At 37.1% G+C, this 15,119-nt stretch overlaps 2 protein-coding genes across 3 annotated transcripts; both read left to right on the forward strand.

The window, feature by feature from the left end:
- Positions 1-8,381, forward strand: LOC125421291 (uncharacterized). Its single transcript, XM_048469737.2, has 4 exons — positions 1-585; positions 6,673-6,814; positions 7,162-7,388; positions 8,164-8,381. The coding sequence occupies exons 1-4, from the start codon at positions 544-546 to the stop codon at positions 8,206-8,208; spliced, it is 456 nt and encodes a 151-aa protein (XP_048325694.2). The 5' UTR covers positions 1-543; the 3' UTR covers positions 8,209-8,381.
- Positions 8,382-8,909: 528 nt separating this feature from the next.
- Positions 8,910-14,489, forward strand: LOC107424145 (uncharacterized). Of its 2 annotated transcripts, XM_048469736.2 has the most exons (3): positions 8,910-9,252; positions 10,009-10,081; positions 13,544-14,489. In XM_048469736.2, exons 1-3 carry the CDS (start codon positions 9,142-9,144, stop codon positions 13,819-13,821), a joined length of 462 nt encoding a protein of 153 aa, XP_048325693.1. In that variant the 5' UTR covers positions 8,910-9,141; the 3' UTR covers positions 13,822-14,489. The 2 variants fall into 2 exon arrangements, with proteins under 2 accessions (XP_048325693.1, XP_048325692.2); XM_048469735.2 differs by lacking the exon at positions 10,009-10,081.
- Positions 14,490-15,119: the final 630 nt, after the last annotated feature.

Below are 15,119 nucleotides of genomic sequence, written 5' to 3' on the forward strand. Positions count from 1 at the left end.
GGTGAAGAAGTTCAAAATGACATGAACTACTCTAATGGAAGAGAGTATCCCATGTTATTTTGTACTCCTTCACCACTGGGTGGTCTGGTCTCTGATGAATAACATTGCATTTTTTGGTATTTCATCGTCATTGACATCTTTTAACAATTTTCCTATTTTATTTAACTATGAACAAGAAGACCAAACCATTTTCTTTAGCCCAGTTTTAATTTCCCACATATCTCAGCCTTGTTCAATAACTCGGATATAAGACAATAATGGCAAGCGAAAGAAATGGGGGTAAAGTTAAATGGGTTTGGTGAGGTCAACTCAATCAATTCCATTTCATTTTCTGTATAAAGCCCTTGCAGCTTCTTCCAGAGTTAGAGTGCCACTGTCTGGTCTACAATCTCATTTGGGTCCGTACCCTTTTCGTCAAAGTTCAAAACTTTTTATAGGGATTTTCAGAATAAGCATGTTTTTTTATGCTCTTCATCATCTGCACTTGGAAATTGGAGGTTAGTAGTTAGAGCGGTCGCCACTCAAAGAGCATCACCAACAAATATGGTTAAGGCCATTAGGGTTCATGAACTTGGTGGACCTGAGGTCTCTCTTTCTTTCTCGCCTTATACTCTTATTTTTGTTGTAAAAGTAAGAATTTTATTGCTTGCATTGAGTGATTGTTCGAAGGTATTGATGGGTAGTAATTTTAGGTTGTCAAAACTGTTGTGGTTCTCCGACCACTTTAGAGAAGAAATATGAGAAGAAAAATAAAAAGAATTCTATTACTTTCTTGGAAATAGAATACAAAAAATAAAAACTTCTCTCGTGGAGGATTCTCACGTGGAACCTCTCTCTACACTGTCAAATTCTCTCTGGAATTGCTCACTTTTCTCTAAAGCTCTCTCTCGAACTTAAACACTCTCTCTCTTGGAGTTTACTCTCAATACTCCTCACTTGGGATGATATTGAGCTTGCTCTCTTGGCTTGGCTTGCATGCAATGGGATGGAGCCTATTTATTGGCTTACAAGGTCGGTTGCATGGCCACAATCTTCAACAGCTTCTGACAGTAGCCCACAATTGTTGAGCAAGTTGGAGTTTGGTGTTAAATGCAGCAACCATTGTCAAAGATGATGGCTGTGCAGTTTTCACACTGTCGGTGCAGTGGTGGTGCGGCTGGACTTCACAATTCTCCCCCTCCAGCAGCATTTAAACTGATGGTCATCTGCCATCCATTCCGGCTATGTCTCTGCATAGCTTCAGCTTCTCTTGAGCAACAACTTTTGTTAGCATATCTGCTGGATTCTCATTTGTGTGGATCTTCATCAGTTTCAACAACTGTTGATCTATTACTTCGCGTATCCAATGATAGCGGATGTCAATGTGCTTTGTACGGGAATGATACATTGAGTTTTTGCTCAAATCCATGGCACTTTGGTTATCACAATGTATCTTGTAGTCTTCTTGCTTGATGCTCAATTCTGTGAGAAAATGCTTTAACCACAACATTTCCTTACCCGCTTCCGCTGTGGCAATGTACTCTGCTTCAGTAGTGGATAAAGCAACACACTTCTGCAATCTTGACTGCCATGACACAGCTCCCCCTGCAAAAGTGTAGAGATAACCTGATGTAGACTTTCTATTATCAAAGTCTCCAGCCATATCTGCATCTGTATAGCCTTCTAAGATTGGATCACCTCCCCCGTAGCACAAGCACAGCTTCGATGTACCTTTAAGATACCTGAGAATCCATTTGACTGCTTCCCAGTGTTTCTTTCCAGGATTTGAAAGAAATCTGCTCACAATACCTACTGCGTGAGCAATGTCTGGTGTGGTACACACCATTGCATACATCAGACTTCCTACCGCTGAAGAATATGGTACTGAAGCCATCTCATGTATCTCTTCTTTGGATAAGGGGCACAATCTCTTACTCAACTTGAAATGATTTGCAAGTGGAATGCTGACCAGTTTGGCTTTATCCATGTTGAATCTCTTTATCAGCCGTTCAGCATACTTCTCTTGAGATAGCCATAACCTTCTATTCTTCCTATCTCGGATTATTTGCATTTCCAAAATTTGTTAAGCTGGTCCTAAGTCTTTCATATCAAAGGACTTAGACAATTCTTTCTTCAGCTGACTAATCTTCATTGCATCTTGTCCAACGATCAACATGTCGTCCACATATAGCAAAAGTGCAATGAAGTTTCCACCTGAAAATTTTTGAATATAAACACACTGGTCTGCTGCAGTCCTTTTATAGCCTTGACTCACCATAAACGAGTCAAACTTCTTGTACCATTGTTTTGGTGCTTGCTTGAGGCCATACAAGCTCTTCTTCAGCTTGCATACGAAGTTTTCTTTCCCTGAAACCTCAAATCCTTCTGGTTGCTCCATGTAGATTTCCTCATGTAAATCACCGTGAAGAAATGCTGTCTTCACATCCATCTGTTCAAGCTCTAGGTTTAGACTTGCTACTAAACCAAAAATGACTCGAATTGAAGTCATTTTTACCATTGGTGAAAAAATCTCATCAAAGTCAATTCCTTTCTTCTGAAGAAATCCTTTGACCACCAATCGGGCTTTGTGTTTCACCACCTTTCCGCTGCCATCTTTCTTGAACTTGAACACCCATTTATTCTTTAGTGCATTCTTTCATATTGGAAGCTCAACCAATTCATAAGTATGATTTTTCTGCAAGGATTCCATCTCATCTTGCATTACTTGCAGCCACTTTTCCTTCTCTTGATGAGAAACAGCTTCTTGGAAACTCTCTGGCTCACCCTCTTCAGTAAGCAGAATATACTCAGAGTCTGGAAATCTCTTTGATGGAATTCGGCCTCGCTCAGATCTCCGAACTTGTAAACCACTGGTTTCAGGAGATGTACCATCATCTGACCGCTGTGATGGCCCTGCAGCTGCTTGAAAGGATTGAGTCTCCCCCTGCTCAATATCCCCTTCTTCCTCCTGGTCTGCTTCTGGTATATCTTCATGCACCTCATTATCCTCTGTAGCTATTTGTGCTGGTGCTGGATTAGGACCAAAATTCTCGGCACTAGAACTACAATTAGGAGACATTCTGGGCTTTTCAATGTCTTCCATTGTTTGGTTTTCATGAAATACTACATCCCTGCTTCTAATAACCTTCTTTGTTTTCGGATCCCATAACCTGTATCTGAATTCTTCATCTCCATATCCTATAAACAACCAAACACTCTTAAATGAGAGTAGGAGGGAATCTTACCCGACCACACTTTCTCCGGAATTTCAAAATTCAACGGTACTGACAGTGATCTGTTGATTAAATAGCAGGCGGCACGAACAGCTTCTCCCCAGAATGGCTTTGGCAGCTTAGCCATACTGATCATACTTCTGACCTTTTCCATAATGGTTCAGTTCATTCTTTCGGCTATTCCATTATGTTGTGGGGTGCGAGGGACCATTTTCTCATGTCGAATGCCGTGTCTTCTGCAGTAGGCATCGAACTCCTTGGAAGTATACTCGCCTCCATTATCTGAGCGGAGACATTTCAGCTTCTTTCCTGTTTCACGCTCTACCATGGTATGAAACAGTTTGAAGTAATACAATACCTGGTCCTTTGTCTTCAAGAAATATACCCACACCTTCCGAGAAGCATCATCAATGAAGGTCAGGAAATACTTGTTGCCACCTAATGATTCCACCTCCATGGGACCACAAACATCAGAGTGCACCAAACTGAGCAACTCTGATCTTCTCGTTGCAGAGGAACTGAAAGAGACTCTATGTTGCTTGCCAAATAAGCAATGACTACAAGGATCTAGTGCAGCATCCTTGCAAACAGTGATAAGCTTCTTCCTTGCCAAAGTGGACAATCCTTTTGCACTCATGTGACCGAGTTTCTGGTGCCACAGATTTTGAGACGCCTCTCCTTCTGCAATATTGAGGCTATCTGCACATATCTTCGCATGAGTTTTGTACAACGTTCCACAAATATGTCCTCGGGCGACAACTATGGCACCTTTCGTCATTTTCCATGTGCCTTTGCTGAAGTAGTTGTCATAGCCTTGCTTGTCTAAGGCTGCTCCCGAAAGTAGATTAAGTCGAAGGTCTGGAACATGATGGACATCCTTCAAAGTGATTGTACAACCAACATTTGTTTTTACCTGAATATCACCAGTTCCCATAATCTTTGCAAAACTGGAATTTTCCATCTTTACCGTACCAAAGTCTCCTGCTTTGTACGTTTTGAAGAAATCTTTGTGTGGAGTGACATGGTAGGATGCTGCAGTATCGACTACCCACTCAACATCTTGGGTTGATATATGAAGGCATGTCTCTTCTTCGGTGGAGCAGAGCGCCACTTCTCCTGTAACAGTGACTAGTGTCTCTTCATCCTTCTTCGGCTAATTACCTTGGAGTCTCTGCTCTCTTAACAACTTTCTGCAGTTCTTCTTCATGTGACCCTCCAGGCCACAATGATAACACTTATATGATGATTTTCTGCCGTCTGTAGATCTACCTCTGCTCTTGCTCCTGCCTCTCCCCCTATCTCGACCACCTCTTTGCTGTCTTCCTCTCTCTGTGATGAGGGCATGTGACTGATCCATGCCAATGTCCTTTCTACTGGCCTCTTCATTAAATAGGGCATCCTTAACCATAAACATAGTAAGTTTGCCATTCGGGGCCGAATTGCTGAGAGAGACTACCAATGTCTCCCAACTGTCTGGAAGAGAGCTTAGAAGTAGGAGAGCTTGATCCTCATCCCCTAGTTGGTAATCCACAGCAGATAGTTGATTTACCAAGCTTCGGAACTCACTGGTATGCTCGGCTACAGAAGTTCCACTCTGTAATTTTAGATTTACCAATCGCTTAAGCAACATGGCTTTATTCCGAGCAGTCTTGGCCTGGTACATGTCCTCCAATTTTTTCCAGAGGGCATATGCATCCGTTTCCTTCGCTACATGATGGAAGACACTGTGGTCGATCCATTGCTTGATCTGACCAATCGTTTTCTTGTTTAATTTCTTCCATTCTGCTTCTTTGCTGGGATCGGGGTTTTCTCCTTTAGCTTCTATAGGATCAAACAGATCTTTACAATTGAGGAGATCTTCCATCCGAGGTCTCCAAAGTGTATAATTTGTGGCAGTGAGCTTAACCATAGCTCCCGAATATGATTCTTCCATTGACATTATGGCTTGACCAAAAATGGAGCCGAATTTGGCAAAACGGAGTTAACCGTTGCGTCCAGAACGGCCGAAAATGGTGGACTTGACTCTTCCGGGGTCAAAATATAATTACCAGAATTTTTGGGGCAAAAACATAATTTCATAAAAATTCTAGGTCAACCTGTAAATACAGAAACTACAGGGGTCAATCTGTAATTTCCAACAATCAGGGGCTGTTCCCTAATTTCAAAAAATTTTGATGACGTGGCAGATTATGTTGACGTGTCAACACGTGGCAGATGACGTGTCGGCTGGCGTGGCAGATGACGTGGCTTGGTTGGCTGACGTGTCTGCTGACGTGGTCGTCTTCAACCTCCACACGGTGCGTGCGGCCCGTGATCTGCTGCAAAAAACTTCAGGTGGCCCGTGCGGGCGTGTGAAGCTCTACGTTGCTCTCCGGTGAACTTGGTTGTTCTCGTCTCGTCGACCACTTTCACCTGGTATTGTCAAATTAATTATTTGAGCAACTTTTCGAAATACCAACTTGAAGAACAGAGGCTCTGTTTTTTCAAATTTTGAACCCAAGCTCTCGACCTGGAGCTCTGATACCACTTGTTGTGGTTCTCCGACCACTTTAGAGAAGAAATATGAAAAGAAAAATAAAAAGAATTCTATTACTCTCTTGGAAATAGAATACAAAAAATAAAAACTTCTCTCGTGGAGGATTCTCATGTGAAACCTCTCTCTACACTGTCAAATTCTCTCTGGAATTGCTCACTCTTCTCTCAAGCTCTCTCTGGAACTTAAACACTCTCTCTCTCGGTGTTTACTCTCAATACTCCTCACTTGGGATGATATTGAGCTTGCTCTCTTGGCTTGGCTTACATGCAACGGGATGGAGCCTATTTATAGGCTTACAAGGTCGGTTGCATGGCCACAATCTTCAACAGCTTCTGACAATAGCCCATAATTGTTGAGCAAGTTGGAGTTCGGTGTTAAATGCAGCAACCATTGTCAAAGATGGTGGCTGTGCAGTTTTCACACTGTCGGTGCAGTGGTGGTGCGGCTGGACTTCACAAAAACCAACTGTTTTCAGTTCAATAAGAGACAATCTACTTACTTATAGATGCATTACTCTTTCTTTTTTCCTTTTTGTTTTGGGCTGGAGTAAAGATGAGGAACTCTGTTTTTTAATCTTGAGGGATCATTATTCTATTCCTCTTTCCAGTGACTAGTATGCTTTTTATTATTTTTTAATTTCGAGTTACTTTTGTTGTGTTCTATGTGGTTTATTTTTCTATCTGTGCACTCATAGCGCTTTTGGGATTAGGCTACAATAGAATTTATATCATCAACAAATTGAACTAATGGTTGACATGTTGAACTTGATAATTGTTATTATTGATGAGCAGCAATTAATATGCAGTTTTGCATTTACATTCTGTTTAGCGTTAGTGGGTTCTGAATGGCTGCCTGTGAGGTCAGCATGCAATTATATCTATGATTTCATTCTTCCATTATTTAATTATTGAATAATGATGATAGGTATTGAAATGGGAAGATGTGGAAATAGGAGAACCAAATGAGGGCGAGATTCGTGTGAAAAACAAGGCCATTGGTCTTAATTTCATTGATGTGTATTTCCGCAATGGGGTTTATAAGGTTGCTGGGTTTCCCTTCACTCCAGGTTTTGTTTCTTCTCAAAGTTTACCAATTTATGAATTTAGTTCCTGAATAATGAAGACATATTTGGGACAGTAACTACTTCTAGTTGCCATTATATGATTCCTAATGTATTGGTTAGCTTGTACCATGTAAGTTGTTCTATTTAGGATGGTAGAGACTATGATGGCTAGTAACTGAATCAGATATAGAAACAGTGAATATACTGAATGTTAAGGATGCATTCCTCCAAAAAAAATTTTGATTGCATTACAAAATTTATGGGAGAAATTTTTGTTTGAATGCACATTCTAAACCCATTTACCTTTTGAAGTTGTAACCTAGTCATGAACATATTCTTTTCTGTGTCAGGTGTGGAGGCTGTTGGGGTTGTGACAGCAGTTGGACCTGGACTAACAGGCAGGCAAGTTGGTGACCTTGTAGCTTATGCTGGTGGGTCAATAGGCTCATATGCTGAAGAGCAGATCCTTCCTGCAAATGTAGTTGTTCCTATTCCTTCCTCTGTTGATCCCCTTATTGCAGCATCTGTCCTTGTCAAGGGCACGACGACTCAGTTTCTAGTTTCCCATTGTTTCAAGGTCTGTTTAAAGCATTCCGGTAGCATCAGGATATAGGATGTCAAATTTGTAACTTGCATTTGAAATGCATGATGACGCTTTGAATTAAAATGTGTGATAATATGGAAAACTCCATTACAGTTCTTCGCATAGTGGCATATATACTGTTATTATTTCTTTGCAAATTCACAAAATGTATTCTGTTCGGGAGGGCTAAAACACTGTTGTGAGGGCCGGGTCAGTGCACAAATATGTCAATGAATATGTATATAATGCATATGGATGTGAATAAATTGCTCCTAAGAGATATTAAAGGTGCATAGAAATAAATTGTTATTATAAACCCTGAGAGTAGTAGTTATTGTATATTGTCATTGTTTGCCTTTTTAGCCGCACTCCTGCGTCCATATTGGCGGGCCAGTTTAGTTAAATCAAGTTGCCTTTGCTAAGTTATTTGTTATAGATATTTTACTATGGACCTAGTATCAAATTTTACCTGTATTAGAATTGGGGTTATGGACTGGGAGAGGGTTACCTTCAGTTATGCAGTCAGCAATCCCAATGAGCCTTCACTTATATAGATTATTACAATCGGCCACTCCTTGAATTGGAGGACTTAACCATTGGAATGGTACATATTTTTGTATGAAATCGCATCACTTGATTATCCATGTCATTTCATCATTCCTCTAAGTTATTAACAAACACAGGTCTTCTTTTTCTTCGTGTGTATTTGCTATGTAATAACTGCCATTGCTTTTGGTATCAGATCTCACTTGATTGTTTCTGTATGCAGGTTGAAAAAGGACGTACAGTTCTTGTTCCAACTCTCTACTTGTAAAGAAAGAATTCCATGGGTTGGTTGTTATTGTGCATTTTGTAAGAAAGAATTGTGCTGGGATGACTGCTAGTGTTTGCACTATTCCATATGGGTTAAATATACAAATTTCTATGCATGTTATCCATGCGGAGCGATAATAGAAAGTTTATTACATGGAATTCGGAAATTCACAAATTAATGTCCAATTAAACTTTTCAAAAAAAAAAGGAAAAAAAAAAAACTTAAATTTACATCTTGCTGAAATGAAACATTATCTTTGTATGTAATATTATTTCCGTAATCCTCTGCAAAAGTACTACTTGGAAAATATTCCAGAGGTTTCCTGCTTAATGAGAAAAAAATATTTTTAAAATAATATTATATTGCAAAATGTATAAAGCTAATCTAAACTTCCTTACGGTAATAAAAAAAATATATAAAGATAAAAATCAACTCACTCTAGCATTTAGATGATTCATTGATGGGGAATTTGGCCCAATGCCTTTATTTAAAGGGCTTAATGAAAAATAGCCCTCTTTCTTTAAACATTTTTTTGTCTACCCACGTTTTTTCAATATTCCAACTCTACCCTTACCCTTTAAATCACTTACAATTTCTTTCTTCCTCTTACCAGTATCCCACCTACCACATTTCGTATCTAATTTCCCTCCCCTCCCCCCCCCCCTCCCTCTCTCTCTCTCTCTCTCTCTCTCTCTCTATTTCTTATCTATTTTTTTGTTATTTTATTTGATATTTCTTTTGCTCCATTCCATTTCCTTTTCCTTCTTCTCCACATGATTCTTTTCCCTCTCACTCTCTCTTTCTCTAGGATCCATTTCCCTCTTACAATAGGAGCTCTTAAATTCTTCCAGCAACTTCTTCCCTCTCCCCACGACTTTTCTTTCTCATCTTCACGGCTTCGGTTATCTACAGAACTTATTAGTAGGGCAAACGATGGTCGGAACCTATGCCATGTCAACACAACCCCTTTTTGCAATCTTCCCTCAAACCTATCCTCACTCACGATACGTGTTCTTAGGGAAGATAACAAACCAACCACAGCAGGTAAGCATTGCCCTTTCTCCTTTCATCCCTTTTCGACTTTTTTCAATTGAGAAATTCTGGTCTGGTTTATACTTTGAATGCATGAATAAGGAGATAGTATTATGTTTTAGAATTCCATCATTATCATTAAGCTGTTAAGTAGAACATGTTTTTTGCCAATGGTTATATGGAAAGCTTTGGTGCGGCAGAGGTGAAGATTTTTCTTCTGGAAGTTTAGCATGTCATTCTTTACAATGACCCACTAACAAATTTTTTCATCAAATGTTAAAAAATTAACCAAGTCTTTTTTCATTAGTTTTCATTATATTATCACTTTGGACCTGGACTTCCAATTAATTTATGCTGGCCCTTCGGACCTGAACTTCGTCAGTGGATATGTTTCATAACAAGGTCCTATAGATTTGGTGGCTAATTTTCTTCTGTTTTAGTGTTTAATTGGCCAAATTTCATATTCATTATGTGCTTTTTTTTATATTTTCTTTTTAATGCTCATTCTTGATGTGATTTCTTGACCAAGCTATTGGTACTTCAAAGAGGCATAATGAATTAAAGAAATTGTTTTCCCTATAAAGTGGATACACTAGTCAAATAAAAGAAGAATTTGTGAAAGAACTAAAACCCTAAGCAGCCTTACAAGAAAATACATTTTTCATTACTGTTATTATGATAATAAGTGTTATTTATTAAATCTGATTTCCATGTTCTGTGAGGTTTTTGTGTTCCTCAAAAGGTGTCATTTACATATATTCTATACAGGGGAAAGATGGGCGCATCACTTCACAGGTCTTCAAAAAGACAGGCAATACAGTTAAAACCTCCATACCTTATGGTAAAAATTGTTTTCAAAATCTTTTTATTTTGCTTTTATCTTATGAATACACTTATTTATATGGTGAAAACTGACACGAACTTTTGTAGCTTGTGCATGTATGTTTCATTCTAATATAAAGAGAAATCTACCTCTTATTTTGTACATGTACTTTATCTTATTTTCTGTTTCTCTTGGTTATTTATTAGCGTGCATTTCTTCCTCCATATTCGAAGTGCAATTTGTTTGTAAGTTATGTCTTGTGCCCACTGTCTTCTTAGTGTTTACTCGTTGAAATTTATCTTTTAAGCATATCTTGATTTTGCAACCCTTTTTTGACATGTTTGGATATGGAGGACCTATTGCATCTATGCATTTAGGTAGGTATGAGTTGCTTAATTTGTGTCCTCATTCTGATTGAATATTTCTAAATATTTAGTTTTACCTTTTTTCATTTCTTTGCCCTATTCTAGGCATGCTCTTGTTTCTTCAAAGACAAAGACTGCCAAGTAGAATGCTTGATGCAATGTCTTGAAGTAACACATCAGAATACATTTTTCTAGTTGAGTTGTTGAAGAACTTTTTATTTTTCCTTTTTTACTTAATCATGCTTTTCTATTGTTTGATAATATTAATTTTAAAAGTCAAGATGTTCATCCTTTTTGTTGATTGATAATTTAAGTTTCTTCCAATGAGTTATGGGTGCACTGCACTTTATGTGATTAAAAATAACCTCAATACGTTGTCTTCTGAGGTTCCTACACGAGCTACTATAATTGGCTACTGCACAAAATATCATATGCATCATTGTGGTATATATTCATACAAATTCTTTGACATTAGCAGGAAGGTTGAGTGAAATCCTTTAATGAGTACATAGAAGAAGGAATTAAGCAGATAACCTTGAAGAACTATACAAGAAAATTTATGTTGTTGTTTGTGCTGATCCCACAGTGAAGAAATCTGATAAGGAACCACCCAAGGGCACTATAAACATTTATGGTACACTTCCCTATCACCTTTTTGATTAAAATTCAAAACCCACCACTTATTGGTGGAACATTTTCTCAAGACTTTACTATTTTTTATTCCTATTTCATTTTTTGGTTGCAAACCCCATTTTAGGTCATTTCCTTGTATTTTTTATTTTTTTTGTTTTTTTTATTGTGAGCAAAGACTAAAAGAACCATAATAATGGTAGTGAACATAGAAATGATAAAAATAAACAATAAGCATCCCACTTACTATTTCATTCTTGTTAAAACTATATGATTTCTTAAAGCTTAAATTTTTTATGTTGATAATTATTTAATGTTAACTGGTCTTATGCTTGAATGTGCTTAACCTTATATAATGTTGTCTAGCAAAGAAAATATTTAGTTTAAATCCTAAGCCAATATCTACATATGTAATTTTGTCTAACATATATGTTGTACTTGGGAAGTGGAGTGAGAAAATGGAAGTGAGGAAAGTTGAAGCTCTGAAATTTGGCTTCTCATTCTAACGGGGAACTAGAGAAGTAATAGAACTCGACTACAAAAACTATTGTCAAATATTTGTTAAGGTTGTTGAGTGTTTGCACTGATGCCTTTTAATGTTTTCTCCAAAATAGTTTTGTCCTACAAACAATTGGAATTCTGAAGCTGTTGTTAATTAGATTTTCTATATCTATTCTTCAAGTTTTTGAGTCCACTTTCAGCTGTTCCTTTGGTAGCTTTAGTTGGATTTGGGCTCTACGAGTTAAGTTTTCCTGGGGTAGTGTTATTCTGCAGCATTAATCATGGTTTACGAAGTGAATTGTTTAGCGATATTGTTTTTAGTGTCTTTCTTTGAGTTTTCTATGAATGAGTTTTTCGATTTAAAGTATTTGCATTCATACCGCTTCATAACACCTAATATCCAATGTAAATGCACTTTGTTTTTCCTTTATTTTTTTGTATCAGCATGCATTTTTCTTTCTATTTTTATTTATATTATTATTATTACTTTAATATCTTTTATTCAAGTAAATTATTCTTGTGTCAAAGAGATACTTCATAAATATTGTTCTCCATTTTCTTTGTTGATATTTTTTGTATTTATCCTCTTCTAATTTAGTCATTTCTCATACATGTTTATTGATTTAAATAGTCCATTGGGGCTTTCATTTATTGATTTAACTCAAACTCCAGTTATGATGTTGTGGAATCATTTCCCTATGCACTTCATGTTAAAAGATGCAATGATAGGTTAACGTATGATAATAATAGAAAACTATGGGAGCTATGCAAGGAAGACATTTTATATGAGTTCCTCGGTTTGGCTGCAAATCAATTATGCTTTTTGGAAGTTAGCCACCACTATATTATCTATTGTATTGACAAATACACCCACATTAAGGGGAAAAAAGCCAAGAAAAGATATTAGAAAAAAAAGCAAAATCACAATGAATGTAAAATAAGGTGTTCATATGAAAAAAACAAGTAAAGCAATTGAAATTGCACAAATAGATATCAACATTTACATGCACTTCAAAATTTAGATGTTGCTTTTCCTCATTTCATCATTAGCCAGACTAAAAAATTTAGATGTTCTGAATTTTGGAGGTCCATTTGGTTCCTATATTGGTCAAAGTAGTGCAATAGTATTATTACCTATATTCTTCTTGTTCAGTTCATATTTGCTGACCTTCAAATTAAGGTCAACATTGAGTTCCTTTCATTGTTGTATATTTGTACATTCTACACACAGGGAGTTGGCATTTTGATCTCTGACTTGGTTGGAACTATTAATGGATCCTCATTATCTGTATAACAATGTTCAAATTAATATCTATGCTTTAGCTTTCTACTTTATTTTACCGAACCACAGAATTTCCACCTTTATCTAAGAACCTTTTTTCTCATGTGCACTTAATTACTAGTTTTTAGGATTTTAAAAATTAAGCAATTTATTTGTCACATGTTCTGAAACATTATTAATTTTTAAGAAATGCTCAATCCTCCCTGCTATTTGTTATGTGGGATGAACTTTTTTCTCTTTAGGGTGAAAGGAACTGGTGGAAGATTATTCACTCAATTGTATTTGTGTTGTCAGCATATTATGATATCATGAAGCTCTTTCACTTTAGGTTTTTATTCAAAATTGTAAGGACCACAAGGACCACAGCTGTTGTGGTTTGGATTATTGGTAGGTCCATGGTAGGAGTCGCATTTGATGATTATTATCTTCTTGGGGACATATTAAATGTTTTATATGAGAAGTCTACTTGTTGTTGATGTTTTATGATATCTAAATATCCACAATTATAGTCTTTAGTTAACTTTTAATGCTTTTATTATGTGATTACTGTGTTTAATATTATATTGGTTGATATTATATTGGTTTTGTTATAATTTAGCAGTTTTTTTTTCCTTGCGTTAGAAGGCATGGTCTGTTATAATTATCATGAGGAGGAAAGGCAATACTAGAGTTTGTAATGTTTTTGAGCTATTTTGTTTGTAGACATGATTGAAGAATTAATCAACAAGGGGTATGAACGTCAAAATAACGCAGTTGCAATACAAACTCTTGTTACTAATTGGTTGGAAAATATCATGCAAGAGCGCTCAAATAATGGCAGAGGCTTACGTGTTATTCCATTGAACTTATACGAGTTTCAAATTGTTGGCTATGGCATGTTCGTTGGAGCAGTCAACTTAGAAAATAAGACATGCTCATGCAAGGAATTCAACATTGATGGATTTCCTTGTGTCCATGCAATTGAAGCATGTAAGCATTGACATATTTCTCCATATATCCTTTGCTCGGTGCATTACTAAGTTGACTCACTCTGTGACGCATATTCGGAAACCATATATCCACTTGGAGATAAATGTCAGTGGCATGCTCGAGATGATGTAATAAACCAGCTTGTACTTCCACCTAAGATTGGCAAATAGTCAGGAAGACCAAGAAAGAAGAGGATTCAATCTCAAGGAGAGGAGCATCTTCAATCTAGATGCAGGGGATGCAAACAGATTGGTCACAGCAGCCGATCATGCTCGGCCGCCGTACCTCTTGATCGCACTACCAACCAACAGCACCATTCAACTGAAGGACCATAAATTGCTCTATGCTATATTAAGCCAATGGGGGCATGTTATGCGGTATTCGTGTGTTATGCAATGTAGTAGGGAATGCAATTAGTAGCTCAACCGCTAACATGTGTTTTGGCATAATAGATGTTGGTTTTATGTGTTGCTTTGTTGGCAAAGTCATCCGTCGTATTGTGTTTTTAAAATATCATTCTGTGTTCAGTTTTTTGTAGGTTTCTTACTGTTTCACGGATGCTATTACTACCCAATGGTAATTACCGATGCATCGTCGGTAATTGACATTTGTCCACCGTTGTAAAAAAATCAACACAATTCCATCCGACAACTTCAATCGTGTGTGTTTCCACCGAGAATATGCTAAATCTAGCTTTATTAATGATAATTGTTGACAAAGTAAGAGAAAAAATGACATTAATAAGTGAAAGTATTCAATTTGTAGTTGCTGAAAAAATTACCGTAGGTTTTATCGGTAATTACCGAAACCCCTATGTTAATCACATTTTACTAATATTTTGGCCCCCACAAGTCCCCTAATGTGTGTTAAATGCAAGCACATGCAAAATATACATTTTTCAATGATCCTAAAGAGAAAAAACCCCAAATATTTTGAAAAAGTTCTCAAATTGGCAAAAAAACTTGATTATCGTAGGGCCTTCGGTAATTACCGATGAAACCTACGGTAATCAGTTTAAACTTGCTGGAAAAATTACCGACGATTTCATCGGTAATTACCGAAGGCCCTACAGTAATCACATTTGACAACTATTTTGGCCCCCACAAGTCCCTTAATGTGTGTTAAATGCAAAATTATGCAAAATATACTTTCTTCAATGATCCTAAGGAGAAAAAACCTCAAAATTTCTGAAAAAGTTCTCAAATTGGCAAAAAAAATTTGATTACCGTAGTGCCTTCGGTAATTACCGATGAAACCTACGGTAATCAGTTTAACTTGCTGGAAAAATTACCGACGATTTCATCGATAA

This window comes from Ziziphus jujuba, chromosome 8 (assembly GCF_031755915.1).
Source record: "Ziziphus jujuba cultivar Dongzao chromosome 8, ASM3175591v1".
Classification (NCBI taxonomy): domain Eukaryota; kingdom Viridiplantae; phylum Streptophyta; class Magnoliopsida; order Rosales; family Rhamnaceae; genus Ziziphus; species Ziziphus jujuba.